This window comes from Syngnathus leptorhynchus, chromosome 5, assembly GCF_054491065.1.
Source record: "Syngnathus leptorhynchus isolate UIUO chromosome 5, UIUO_Slep, whole genome shotgun sequence".
Taxonomy (NCBI): Eukaryota; Metazoa; Chordata; class Actinopteri; order Syngnathiformes; family Syngnathidae; genus Syngnathus; species Syngnathus leptorhynchus.
Window position 1 is genome coordinate 8476807 of NC_141199.1, and position 13735 is coordinate 8490541.

The window sequence follows — 13735 nt, forward strand, 5'->3', positions numbered from 1 at the left end:
ACACGTCCTCCCTTCTCTGTCTGTCATTTCGAGCTGCGGTTGCTTTTTTTTGTCTTTCTATGAGCCATCTGACTCGCAAGCTGCAGCGCTTCCCTTGGCTCTGTTTGTGACCAGAGCACCAACGCCTTCTCACACTACTCATGCTTGTTAGGGAGGGACGCTGTGTGTGTGTGTGTGTGTGTGTGTGTGTGTGTGTGTATATATGTGTGTGTGTTTATATGTGTATCTCATTGGTCTAGTAGCAGAAAGGGAGGGGCGTGGAGTGGCCCTCTGGACAAGATAAAAATGCAACAGGAGAGGCTCTCGTCTCAGAAAGTGGATCTTAATTTGATTTAGAAACATCCAATAGAAATATTAGAGACTGACAGAACGGCACATAAGTACATGAGACCAAAATGCAGAATAGAATGTACGAGGAAAACTTCACCTCAGAAAATCTTGCAGCAAGAGCCACCATATGCCTGCTGAGGATGTTTGAGATTTTTACAGCCTGCATTATTTATCGCTACGAAAAGGTGCCGGTGTAAGAGGCACTTGCTGGCTTTAGTACACTGTGTATAGTGGGAAACAAGGCAGATCGCTATTAACTGTGATGTTTATAAGAATACGTACATATGTATATATATATATATATATATATGTGTGTGTGTATATATATATATTTATTTATATATATTTATATATATTTATATATATAAATACACATACATATATTCTATACATATGTTTGAAATACAGGGAGAGAGCAGCATAAGGCCACCCCACCCCTGTTCACTCATTGCCCCCCCGGCCAACCCCCACAGATTTCAATTCCAGCAGACAAGAATATTTCCTTTACTGCTTGAACATATCTCATACATCTTGCTGGATTGATGTGACAACCCAGAGAATTGCAGTGACTTCTACATTTTTTTTCTTTTATATATATATTTTTTTTACCTTTACCTAGGTGTGATCTATTTCCTGCCAACAGCAAAATTAGTGTTGGAAATGAAAGGTTTCTGGTTCCAGTAACATTGTGGTATCTTTATGTTACATCTTTGTAAATAAATCACTGCAATCACACTTGTGGGGCTCAGTTAAAATGTAAAAGTTGGATTATCATGCATTTTATTGGAAACAAGGCAAACAATACACAGGTATTGCAAAGTTAACAATGATACTAAAATCTTCAAAATGATGTTTTTCTTTTACAAACCATTATTATCATCATGATTATTATTATCCAAACAAAACTTTCTCGAAATAATCAACAAAAATACTAAGTGCTGAGCACAACACGCAGTTAGTAATACTGAATAAATTTGTTGGGTAAGATTTGATCAGGTTACATTCATGAGTAAATGATAATATGATGAAGCATCCCTCCCAGGACTCGGAGGTAAACCCTGTATAAATATGCTGGTTCAAACACAACACTTGAAAAGAAAATAATTGGACCAAACCTTTGCTTTTTTTGGGGCCAAACCACCACCATAAATAGTGATTTTCTCATTCTTTATATACCAATATCAACATACAACAGCTTCATCATGTGCAAAGCAACTACTTTAATGACCCCCCCACCATATTATTTATATTATTATTTATTTCTACTCTTTTCCTGCAATATTTGCTTGGGTTAGGGCACTTGTGACAAAATACCGAAGGGAGAGGAAAATCTTTCTCGGCGCTACGTTTGCACATGATATTTTCACATGGTAAAGGCATGTAGTAGTTTGGGATTTGTCTGTAAGAAACACCTATAAGGTAAGTACTTTGTTGTTCTTTTCATACACACACAAAAAAAAAAAAAAAAAGAGGAAAAAAATCATACCATTGCACAGGAGATTCTTTTTTGGACACCTTTGCACAGTTTCTTACTGTTACACTATTTATTTAGATTGACAAAAGACAAAGGTTTATAAATCACATACATGACTTTGGGTGATAGAAAGGAAATCGCTTTGTATCAACAACAGAATAAATATGTAAAGCATAGTGAATTTCGAGAAGGTTCAAGTCACTTATCCAACAGATCATGTGTACACTTCTGGACAAGTCCAATATGATGGACACGTGTTGTCAATTATCCGCTGATGTGGGGAGACCCTGTGACTTGCTCTGCTACCTGTAAACTCTCCGATTGTCCGTGTGATTCACCGGGGGCGACTTCATGCCTTGAGTCCAACAATGCACTGGAAGAAGCCTCTCCTCCAGTGGTAAGAGTCGAGTCTACTTGATGAGTGACTAGTGGGCTGGTGAGGCCCAGGCTGGTCAGAGCATCCAGAGTGCCGTCTGGGTCGACCATCATATCAATCACTGGACAAGGAGAACCAACATCTATTTAATATGGCATGCTTGCAAATAAGATCCAATGACATCAGTCACTTTCAAACAAAAAGTAATGTATACTGAATGAACTGAATCTAATCGTTTTTCCATCGTTCTCCTAAAAATATATGATTGATCAGATCCATACCTAGCAGTTGTCTTTCCACTCGTTTTAGATCTTGAATGATAGTGGAAATCTCCTGGCAAAAAAAAAACAAGGGCAAATATTACCTCTTGTGACGTCTGTAGTTTATTTAATCTTGCATGCAAAATAGCACTTTGTGCATAAGTGCACGCTCATCATCTATGCTTTTTCTTCTTGAGTCCTCTCACTGCGAGCAATACAAACAAAGCTCTTCAGTAGATCAGATGAGACAGCTGGACTGGGTCAAGGCAGAATTCATAACCATGTCGCTTAGAGTAGCATTAGCTCTGACGAGGAGGACTCTTGAGTTGCATCACATGTCTGCTTTTCTGTCTTCTCCTAAGCAGGAATTTAGTACAGTCTTCTATCTGTCCCCAAACATACTAAATGTATTCCGTCAACACTTTCCTTGACTTCAGCGAAAAGTAATCCACGATTTGGTGTTTACTATTAAAGGGAACGGATTTTCTACTGAATGGCATTAATTCCATTCAGTGAAATGGAATTGGATTACTCCAGTAAAGAGATTACAAACAATGTATCCCATCGCTCAAGCCATAACAAATTGCTACTGTCATTTTTGATACCAGACAACACACATTAAAATGTCTTACTGTCTTGTCTTTACAGTGCCGGTGCGATTCATGGTTGTATTTCACAACAAAGCTTGCAAATGAATTGCTTTTGCCATTTTTCCTTGGAGTAGATAAAATAATGAAATTGTGAGTAGACAGGATGATCACCTTGTTGGAACTCTTCAACAGCAAGGAGTCATGTTCTGCCTGAAGCTTGCTCTCAATCTCTTCCCATTTCCGGTCTTTATCCTTGAAAAGGATCCTTGCGTTTGAGAAGCAGTAAAAATAGATAGAAGCAAAAGATTTTTTTTTATTTTATTGTAGTTTTCTATGATATCTTCTATCCTGCTTTTTACTATAAATTAAACAATGAACAAAGGGTGAATGTGTGATGCAGTCAGTGTGTGACTCACCTGATTTTGCTGGCTGTTTTGTCGACAGATTTTCGTATTCGGTTTGAGAGTTGATTCACAGATGGGAGGAGTAAACTATTAAGCAGTGCCTGGTGGATGAAAACATGTTTTTTTGTGATGACAAAATCAACAAGATGTTTAAAATATGAATGTAACGTTAATTAATGGAACGTTGCTGCTACATCACGAGTACAATTAAATCTTAAAAAAACAAAGAAACAAAAATGAAACTTTCTATGGGGCATTTTTCTGATTAGAAACCATTAATTTATTCATTTTTTTCATCCATCCATCCATCCATCCATCCATCCATCCATCCATCCATCCAAAACAAATCAATTAACTCGTTTCTAAAGGAAAATATTTTTACATAAAAATGAAAAAGTAATTTTGAGGGAGAAAATAAACTTTAATTTTCGTAATGTAATATTTGGGCAGTCCTTGCTTTCTTAATGGGTTGAAGACAAAATACATTTCAGCACTGTATTTAGATTTTACTGGAGGTGATGGTGAACTATTTTTTAATTTCAAAAGGGGACTCACTTCATCCTGATTCCACGTTTGTCGACGAATGGAACGAGATGCCTGTGAACTGGAGGACCTCAGTCTCATTTCAACTGGCTTCCCATTTGCTTCCAGAGCACTGCTATAACCCCTTTGATCCAAACTGTCATCACATTCCTCCACCTGTAACAAATCCGGCTCATATCAATTTTTTGAAGCTGCTGTTTTATTTTACATTCAAACTATATCTACATTTTGCAACTGTCAAATATTTGGACAATACCACAACTCCGGGGTCCGTGGCTGCAGGGCTCACTGAGTCAATCTCTCCAGCTACATCGTGAATCTCTCTTGCAAGCATTGCTAAGTCTTTGGCAAGGTCTTGGCTAATCCTGTTGAACAAATATGGATACCAAATGTCAATTCGAAAATGTCAACCAATAATTTGATATCATATAGAGAACACAATAGGGAGGAACTTTGTAAAAATGGCGCTCAGGAAGGAGACGTTAGTGTACCAGATATGAACATATCTAAAATGTGCATATCAACCAAAGAACTTTAGCAAAAAAAAAAAAAAAATCCTTTTGAAGATGCTGCCTGAAACCGGTAAGAAGGTGTCATTTTCCATAGACAGTGAAACAATGGCTGTGTTGACATAAAAAAAAATAAAAAAAATTGGAGATGTGTCCTGTGGTCCGACAAATGTAGAATGTAACTGTTTGGCAATAAGTAGCGATGTTAAATTTGGATTTGCTGTAAGAGGGACTAATACCCTTCATCATAAAACACCATTATGTAAATTTCTATTTCTGATTTGGAATCCAAAAAGCGCTTTAAAACACACTTTAAAATATGACCAGTTGACATCATCTAATGTTTTCAAACTCCACTTACATACCTGGCTATCTCCTCACTGTGTGCTGTCCAGTCTCTCATATATTCATCCTGATCCCTTGACGCTGGCTTCAAGCCTGCCGAATTCGGAACAGTTGGCCCCGAGCCTCCGAGCTGTGCCACTCGTGTGGATGGAACAGTCCGTGCCTGGCCCTGTTTGGACAGATGGCGGTTGGAACCGTACTCGTCTTCTGAGGTGGAGGTATACTCTACGGGCATGCGGCGCCACCGTGTGCTGGCTATGGAAAAAGCAGAATTAGACCATCTTTGAGAATTTAAACACTCGCGGATTTGAACAATAACACTAAAATAAGTGTTTGTAAGCGGACAAATATGACATTTCAGCATCAAATAAGTACCTGCTGGTGCGGCCTGTCCATATGAGGATGCGGCTTTACTTTTGTCAGGAAGCTTGGAGGCACTGTTCGCCCGAGCTCTGGGTCCACAGACAGAGGTCACATTAGATCCTCGTGGTCCGTGTCTAACAGCATAATCACCGACAGTACTTCGAGCTCCCAATCCTCTACTCTTGGTCACGGTGGCTTCAGAGTCACTCTGGGCAGAAGGAGAACCGACCCTTGGTCTCCTTGGCTGTGCTAGAGCCTCTATCCGAGACATTCCTCTTTTTGTCAGACCTGTCCTGGATGTGGAACTAGTCGTCGAGGCCTCAGAGGCCACAGACATTCTGTCCAAATCTGGAGGTTCGGTGTCGGTTGAGTCACCGAGTCGGGCTCTGCGCAGTATGGAAGCCCTCGTGGGCCTCGGCTTGGGTGCACTTGGGGTTTTACCAGCTGGAAGAGGAGAAGGGGTTTGGTTGATCTTAGCCCGACTGGACTTGGTGCTGGCTCCCACTGTGGTGTTTCCTGTTTGGGTTCTGGCCCGTGAACCTCTGCTTTGCTGCGTGGTGGACTGAGTATCAGAAAGAAGCGAGTTTGAATTGACATCATCATCTGTGAGTTCCAGAGACGTCCAGGGCTGCTGAAGATTTTGTGTTCTAGTCTTAACCCGCTTGTCCTGTGTCTCTCGACCAGCGGCTGGGCCTTTGTTGTTTGAGCACACGATGGTTTTCTCTCTCTGCTGTCCTACAAGAATTCTCCGTTTTTGAACCATTTTCCTTGCTCCGTCAGCTTGGCTTACCGTACTAGTTGTGTCCACATCTGACTCAGGTGACACGGAACCTTCGATGGACTGACTCGGCGGGTCACCTTGGTCTGATACAGTGGTCTCCAAGAAAGCTGCCACTGCCTCAGAGTCCTTCTGTAGCGTGTCAGTGTCAACGGCCGCCTCTCTACTCGGGGGTCTGCTACCCGTGAGTCCGTCAATGCGGGGAATCAGCTCAATGGGTACGTTGGAGCTCGGTTTTTCCACGGTAAAGCTCTCCTGTCTCAAAATGGGTTTTCCACTACTGTCTCGGATTTTCTCTTCCTTTTTCCTCATCTGCACTTCCTCTTTTCTCCTCTCTCCACTCGTCTTTGGCCGGGGTGGTAACTTTGCCATCGTACCTGTCTGTCTCGTGCTCCCGTAACTGCTGCCCTGTGACTTGGCTGGTGAAGAGCGACTCGGGCTACAGTGAGTGGGCAAGTTCTCCCCTCTTGGCATCTTGTTCTCTTTCTCTTGCAGTTCTGTGTCCTGTTTCTCTCCCATGTCTGTGTGCATGACGGAACTTGGGGTCCTCCTTTCTTGAGGAACTTCCTCACCAGGCAACTGAGGCAGAGTTCTTCTTTTACGTTCTTTTTGACCAGATGAAGCAAAGTAATGGCTTGATTCACTTCCATCCGCTGAAAAAGCCAAATTAGATCTCAAATGAGTGTGTGCAGTGATTTCAAAACAGTCGACTTGGATGTATTTTAATGAAGGGGAATGTTCTCCTCAGAAGCACTTAGGTACCTTTGTCAGAAACCAAACTCTGACTCTCGCCTCCAGATCCCTCAGGGTCTGTCCTTATGTGGCTGGCAGCGAGGATAGCCCACTGCGAGACCCAGCGAGGACCACCGACCTCCAGTTCCTCAGGCAACACCTGGGAAGAGACAGAATGGAAAAGCTCCAAAACAGGATTCTATGGCATAGCTCAGTCTGAAACTACAATGGGAGTTTTCATTTTAATCAGCATTTTGAATCATACTGAAATGACAAAACTTCATTCAAACTATTAGCTTCTTTTTAATGTAGTTGCGCAAGTGTGCACACCCTCTTATGTGTTCAGAATCAATCTGTAACAATTGCACTCGTGTTCAATGGACATCAGCTTTTACCCACCACTATATAAAAGCCTCTGATTTACCTCAAATAAAATTAAAATACTCTACTTGGCTTTTCCTGACATTTTAGTTCTTTCTAACGGAAGTCTGAAAAAGGTTTTTATTAAACTTGTTTTGTCAAGTGGTTGCACAAAATAAAATCATCTGGATTCTTCCACATTTTTAAGTGTAGATCCACATAATCTTATTTTGTGCAACGACTTGATGAAATACAATTGAATAAATTCAACACAGCATTTTTTTCAGTGTACGCAAACACCAACTGGTATTTGGAACTGTGCAATGATGCTCTCTACTTTGTCTAAGATCCTATTTCCAGCTGAAGGAAATAAGACCATAATGATTCACTCTAAGAACATTGATTTTTGCACCTCTGTTTCCATGAAGCCAGGTTTTCCTCTCTCTCTAGGAGCAGACCTCTGGGAGGGGAGGTTCTCTTTCAGGTCCGCATTCCCTACTCTGGAAACATGCATAGCTTCATCTACACCAAACACCTGAAATACAAAGATGAAAAAAGTCACCATTTGCACTGCAAATGTTAAAATGATTCCAATTTCTTCATTTCCACCTTGTCAATCATTTTTCGAGCCTCTTCTTCTTCATGGTCTCCATTTTCAAGCTCAATGGTGTATGTGCCTCTGTCGCTACAATCATCTCCGTGTTGATAGCACTCATCATGACTCCGTTGCCTTTCTACAAAACTACCTGGCGTTTTTGTACTTGAAGACCTCCGACGGCGTGCTGGACTTTCCTCCTCTGCAAAGAGCCCCTCAGGCACATTAGCACGGGCTTCCCTGATCTTCATTCCTGTTACACCCCAAAGCCCCAAATGGCGTTCCTCCAGAGCCTTGCGTTGTTCTCCAAGTGCGTTCTCTGAGTCGCTCTGTGTGCCATCCTCATGTGTGCTGTCTGGGATAGAAAGAAGAATGACAAATAAGCTTAAACAGAGGACAGCGTCATTTTACTCCAATGGTGGCGTACGCACATGCGATACCTTTAAGACTCCTCAGTTGAACAGGTACATCACTCTTTACACTTTCCCCACCATCTTCTGTAACCCTTTCTTTGACAGTCAAAGGTAGCTCATTTTGGGCCAGCCAGTCAGCGACTTTGACTTCTGCTGCCATCACAGCTGTCTGAAGTGGACTCAGCTCCTCAGCCACTCCCCTTTTTGGACGTGGCTTTGTGTCTAAGCCCAATTTTGCCACTCGATCTTTGACCGTCACCTTGCCTGATGCGCCCAGGTCGAATTCGATGGTGTAGGATGCATGACCGTGAGCAGGCTCTGCAGCAGATGAAGCACCAGCCTCTTGATCTCTTGATGTGGCCTCACCACTTGCCTTACCTTCTAGGAGGGCATCTTTGGTTGGGATTTCAAAGTAGCTTGGCTCCTGAGTAGAGGATATTTGGAGGGCAGACTTTGGCATTCCTGCACTCTTCTTTGTGTCTGTTAGAAAAAACACAATGCCATGGTGGTTCATCATTAACACTCTGGACATATTGAAATGTGATATTCAGAGATCAATCCAAGTAACCAAACTTGGAGAGTTAAGATAAGTTTATGATGTCATGTATATTATTATGTTTATCAGTATGTACAGTATCGTATTGAACCTGTTTGAAGTTTTTCCTGATTCCTATCAGAATTCTTTTCTTCAGGCCTTCCAGAGTGATCATCGGCATCTCCATCGCCCCACCAGGCAGGCTGTCCATAAAGTGGTGTTCCCCTTTTCAAAACTGCCACATCTAGAATGACAATAAAAAATGCACGTTTCATCATGGCTTGCATGGGTGAACAGAAGAAAGCAGAAGGACTCGTACAAGCGGACATCTGGAATGGAAATGAGTGATACTGATGGTTCACTAATGGAGGTTGTTGACACTATTACGAGAAAGTCAAGACACCGCAACGACACAGACAGCATTGATGGCTGAGTCCCTTGCACAGAGTCCAGGTAACTAACCTGTCATCTTTTCTTCCACCTTGTTGGGCTCTGTGGTTTTAGCAGAGGCTGCCTCACTCACTGGTGCAGCTGCCTCAGAGAGTTTCTCTTCTGATTTTGAAGACTCGCCCTCCACAGGCCTTCTCTGGCTGAGCTGAAGCTGGCTGCTAAATTTCTCATGCTGAAAGAAATGGGAAAGCAACAAGAGGTGAGGAGATAAGTAAAAAAAAAATATTAGGAGATAGTCACATATGTATTTGGGTCAAATAAACCTTCCAGTAACAGCTAGAGATTTAAATAAGGGAGAATTAGAAGACAGTAATTTATTAAAAGGCATTATTTATTAATACTGTTTGGCTGAGGTATTGGATGTCATTACATTGTGCCTATTAAAGTGACCACTGAGTGTACCATCCCTGTATGCTTTTAACCTTTTAACCTTTTACCCAAAGCAGGTACTGAAATAATAATCATAATAATAATAATAGAGGTCCATGATTTCTCCACAAAGAGAGTCAGTCTCACCTTTAGAGCCTCTTCTGGTATGTGTAGCTCTCCACGAACAACAGTGAACAAGTTTGTATGTGGGACAAGTTAAGGTGAAAGACAACGAATATTTCATGATGAGAGGGATGTGGTTATATTCGGAGTATTTCATGTTTCAGAGTTGTCCAAATGCACTAGCCTTCTGCTCTACTACCTAACAGAACACGCTCAAAGGATATCGTAACCGAACCTCAGTTTGTCATCGATCTTCAGTGTGACATACATTTGCTCTTGTACTCGGACATCATTGACAAAGGTCTGCAAAAAACAACAAAGTGGTTGAGACAATACTACACACAGTATGTTAACGCAAGCCATTATATATACAATTTGTGAGCTCTCCCACCAATGTACAATTTACAAGGACAACAAATGGTTAAAAATAAATGTTTACATTTTAATATTATTGTGATTATATTTTGCAGTTGTGGACTTTTTTTTTTTTCTTTTTTTACACAGAGATGTGTTTCCAATAATCTGCCAGTCTCATCTAACATAATAAAGCGATGATGACCAACATGGTACACTCGGATACCGGGTCGCCCCCAAGGACCACAGTACTGTGTTAAAAATAGCTCACCCTTGATCGGACATTGTGATTTACAAGGAATGCTGTATACGTGCTAATTTGAAAGTGTAAATGCTAGAGATACTGTAAAACAGGGAAGTCAAACACTGCCAACTCATTGTTGATAATTATTGTGAGAAAACACAAATGTACTACTGTAGCCCATCAATAAGTGCCCAGGAAGTAGCTGTCACTTTCAAAAAGGTTGGTGACTCCTGAAATAAATAACCAAGACATTACAAATAGGTCTTAATAGGATGTAGTGCAACACAAATAGAAATTATTATAAACATACTGTTCAATTCCTACCTTTCTGACAGTGTCAGGAAAAAATGTCACAATTGTCGTAGTAGTAAATCGTTTGGCTACTACAAAATATTGGGAAACTTCATCAACCTACACTCGTGTAGGTTTTTGTGCTTCGAGGGTGCAATTTGGTTATTTTATGTTTTGTACTGCAAAATCATACATGAATTTATATTTTAAATCTTGTCCATGGTAAAATAAAGACAAATATTTACTCAGTGGTTTAACAATCATTAGATCAGTTCAGCCTTTTTACAGTTTGTATTGTGTGTGTGTGTATTATATTTAGATCAAAGTTGCCATAGAACAAAGTCAAATGACATGCATCTCAAATAAAAAAGATCACAGCATGACATTAAACAGCCAACTAACCAGGGACCTACCCCATTTAAGCTACCCAGGTCCTTAACCTTGTGTTCATCTGTCCCCGCCTCGTAGTTGATGACAGCATGTTGTTTGTCCACACTGCGCGACTAAATCACATAAAATCCAGGCAATCACCGTTAGCCAACATAATCTCCCAGTCAGATTATAATACAGGAATTATAGCTCAGTAGAGTCAATCTGTACCTGTAGCATGAGTTCACAGTCATCTCTCCCCACGAAGATCATCTCTCTGGGGAGACGATGACGTGTCCCACCACCACTCACTAAGAACCAGGATGTCAGACTCATGGCTGCCTTTCAAGATATCCTTGATCTTTAATGCATCCTGCTGAAAATGAAAGAGAAGTTAAATCTATACCCAATGTCACATCTTTGGGCATACCTACTCGATTTAATGACATTAAATTCAAAAGCTGTATCAAATACAAAACTGTGCATGTTTGGTATGAGATCTTTTAATTTTACAAAAAAACAGTAAAGAGCAGAATTGCTCGCCTGAAATTCAGGGTTCGAATCTCGGTTTGTATGTTTTTTCCACGTTTTTTGCGTTTATAAAATGAACTAAAAATATCTATTCGAGCAAAACCATTTTATTTTGTCAAGTATGACCCCTATGATTTTTTTTATGTGTTTGTGTTATGTTAAAAGAAAACTAAAAAAACTTAACACTAAAATTAAAAATAATCTTCCTCAGATACGCTAACAACGGCCGTGAGGACAGAATGACTCAGAGAAATAGTACATTTGAACAGCAAGACTGAATATTGTGCCAAGTCAGGGAAAGTCCACCAAGCAAACATTTGAACACATGGACCACAGAGAGGCAGGATGCCCCCCATTGAAGCTCTCCTATGAACAGCATTAAAAATCAAATTTAAAAAAATGCTTCTATTTTGACTCTTCATCAGCTGGACTCCCTGACTGCTGCAATAGCGTCCCAGACACACAGGCCTCATTGCTGACTCACGACTGAATTCATGGGATGAAGCCAAGTTTGTCCATACTCAAGCTATCTGGGTCTTATTTTAGAGCATCATTTTGAAACCCCCCCGTCCTTCTTGGGGAGGTGTGGCAGTGCCCTGGCTACAGTGGCCTGTTTGCCCCCTTTAGACGCTTGACTGCACATTCATGCTGAGATCATGTCCAGAAACTCTTCTCTGAAGATGACAACACATCAACGAGGCTTGCATGGGAGGAGGGCAGCTGATGGCTAGTCAGCCAATGACAACGCCTGAAAATTAGCCCAGTTAGGCCATCGTTCACATACATGCATACAATATCGAGAAATAGAGAGAAAAAAACGATGTTTTAATCACCTAAAACAACAAATGTCACTGTTTATATGTAGTTTAGAATTTAACACGAGCGTTGATAGCGGTGTTTTATCCGGAAGCGACCCGGATCTGCAGCATTGATCCGAGTACGTACCTCCTGGTTTTGCACTTGCTCTTTGAGGTAAATGCATCCTCGTTTGGTACAAACGTCAGCTATTTAAAAACGGGAATTTATTCGTAAATGTTTCCCGGAGCTCATGACATACATTATCTTGGTATGGTCGACATATAAGGCTAGCTTTCTCATAATGCGCGTACACAGCGATGCTCATCTAACCACATCCCCTCTGAAGAAATTAAACTGGCCCCTCGCATCAGGACCAGGACATCAGGATTTTGTAAACACATCGGGAGGAGCAAACATGTCACTCACCAGCTTCTGCCACGGCGATCAGCATCCGATTTACCGCACTAGAATTATGGACCAAGCAGAAGCTGTTTGCTTCTTTCTCCGTGCTGGCCGCCAAGCCCAGTAAGCATTACAGTCCCTTCGCCTCACTGTGGCGCTGTGTGCTCATCTTGGAGAACACGATACACGGTTACTTGACATTACATAAAAAAAAAGTGCATTTATTTATTTATTTATTTATTTATTTATTTATTTATTATTGTTTTATTTATTTATTTATTTGATGTGGTGCTTAATTAAAACAAGAAATGCATTTGATATGGTATTTTAATTAGGTAGTTTGGAATTACTGGTGAGCCAACTACACAAATTGTCATGAAATAAATTACTAAAAAAATAATATGCTGGGTTGAAAACAACCCAGTTTGGGTTAAAAATTGGACCCCCTTTTACTCAAAACTCAAATTCATTTTGTGGTACATAATAGCCCCAAATTTTGTTGTTAAAAACAACGTGAGGTTGGGTCAAATGAACCCAACTTGTTGGGTCAGTCCAACTTTTTACCCAGCAGTTTTAAAGGCGTAGGAATGTCTTTAGAAATATACAGTACATTATCGTAAGAATTTTAACTTGCCAATTTTGTACACTAGATGGCGCCAAAGTATTAAGCTTGTTGAGTGGATGCTGCTTACACTCGATTCCGGAATCAATTGTAGCGCTCACAAAATAATACAATACTGTAATTCTAATTGGATGGGAATTGTTTGCAAGTATCCATAGGAAAAAAACCATTGGACAAGTCCAATATGAGCTATTTCTTGACAGTTTCCATTTCCCTTGTCAAGATTCAATTGTATTTTATTTGTTTCAAAATAGAATCTAAGAAGACTTCATTTATTTTTCATTTATTTAATCAATTTTTGTGTTTGCTAGTGAATTTCACATTTTAATTCAACACAAGGACTGATCAGCACCATTATGGTTCTTCTCCACCGCTTTGTTGTCACATTCCAAGAAGACAACCATTAAACTTTACTGAAATGAATTAGAAACAACTTTTGCCATGATTCTATACTACACACATAATAAATATATTGCTAAATCAAAACACTTTGTTGTGTTGGTGACGAAAAATTAATTTCTTAAAGTTTTTTTTTGTTTTTGTGAAACTTACTGCTGTACTTGTAGTTGTTTATG

At 40.4% G+C, this 13735-nt stretch overlaps 1 protein-coding gene across 1 annotated transcript; it reads right to left on the reverse strand.

The window, feature by feature from the left end:
* Positions 1-1219: 1219 nt before the first annotated feature.
* On the reverse strand, positions 1220-12694 carry cep170ab (centrosomal protein 170Ab). The gene is made up of 19 exons (XM_085912028.1): positions 12563-12694; positions 11039-11183; positions 10852-10941; positions 9774-9852; positions 9574-9632; positions 9070-9229; positions 8720-8851; positions 8100-8552; positions 7674-8014; positions 7477-7599; positions 6735-6864; positions 5207-6625; positions 4852-5086; positions 4234-4342; positions 3990-4133; positions 3447-3535; positions 3202-3295; positions 2462-2513; positions 1220-2301 (listed from the first exon to the last, which is right to left on the reverse strand). Exons 2-19 carry the CDS (start codon positions 11141-11143, stop codon positions 2069-2071), a joined length of 4047 nt encoding a protein of 1348 aa, XP_085768154.1. The 5' UTR covers positions 11144-11183; positions 12563-12694; the 3' UTR covers positions 1220-2068.
* Between the last annotated feature and the right edge of the window lie 1041 nt (positions 12695-13735).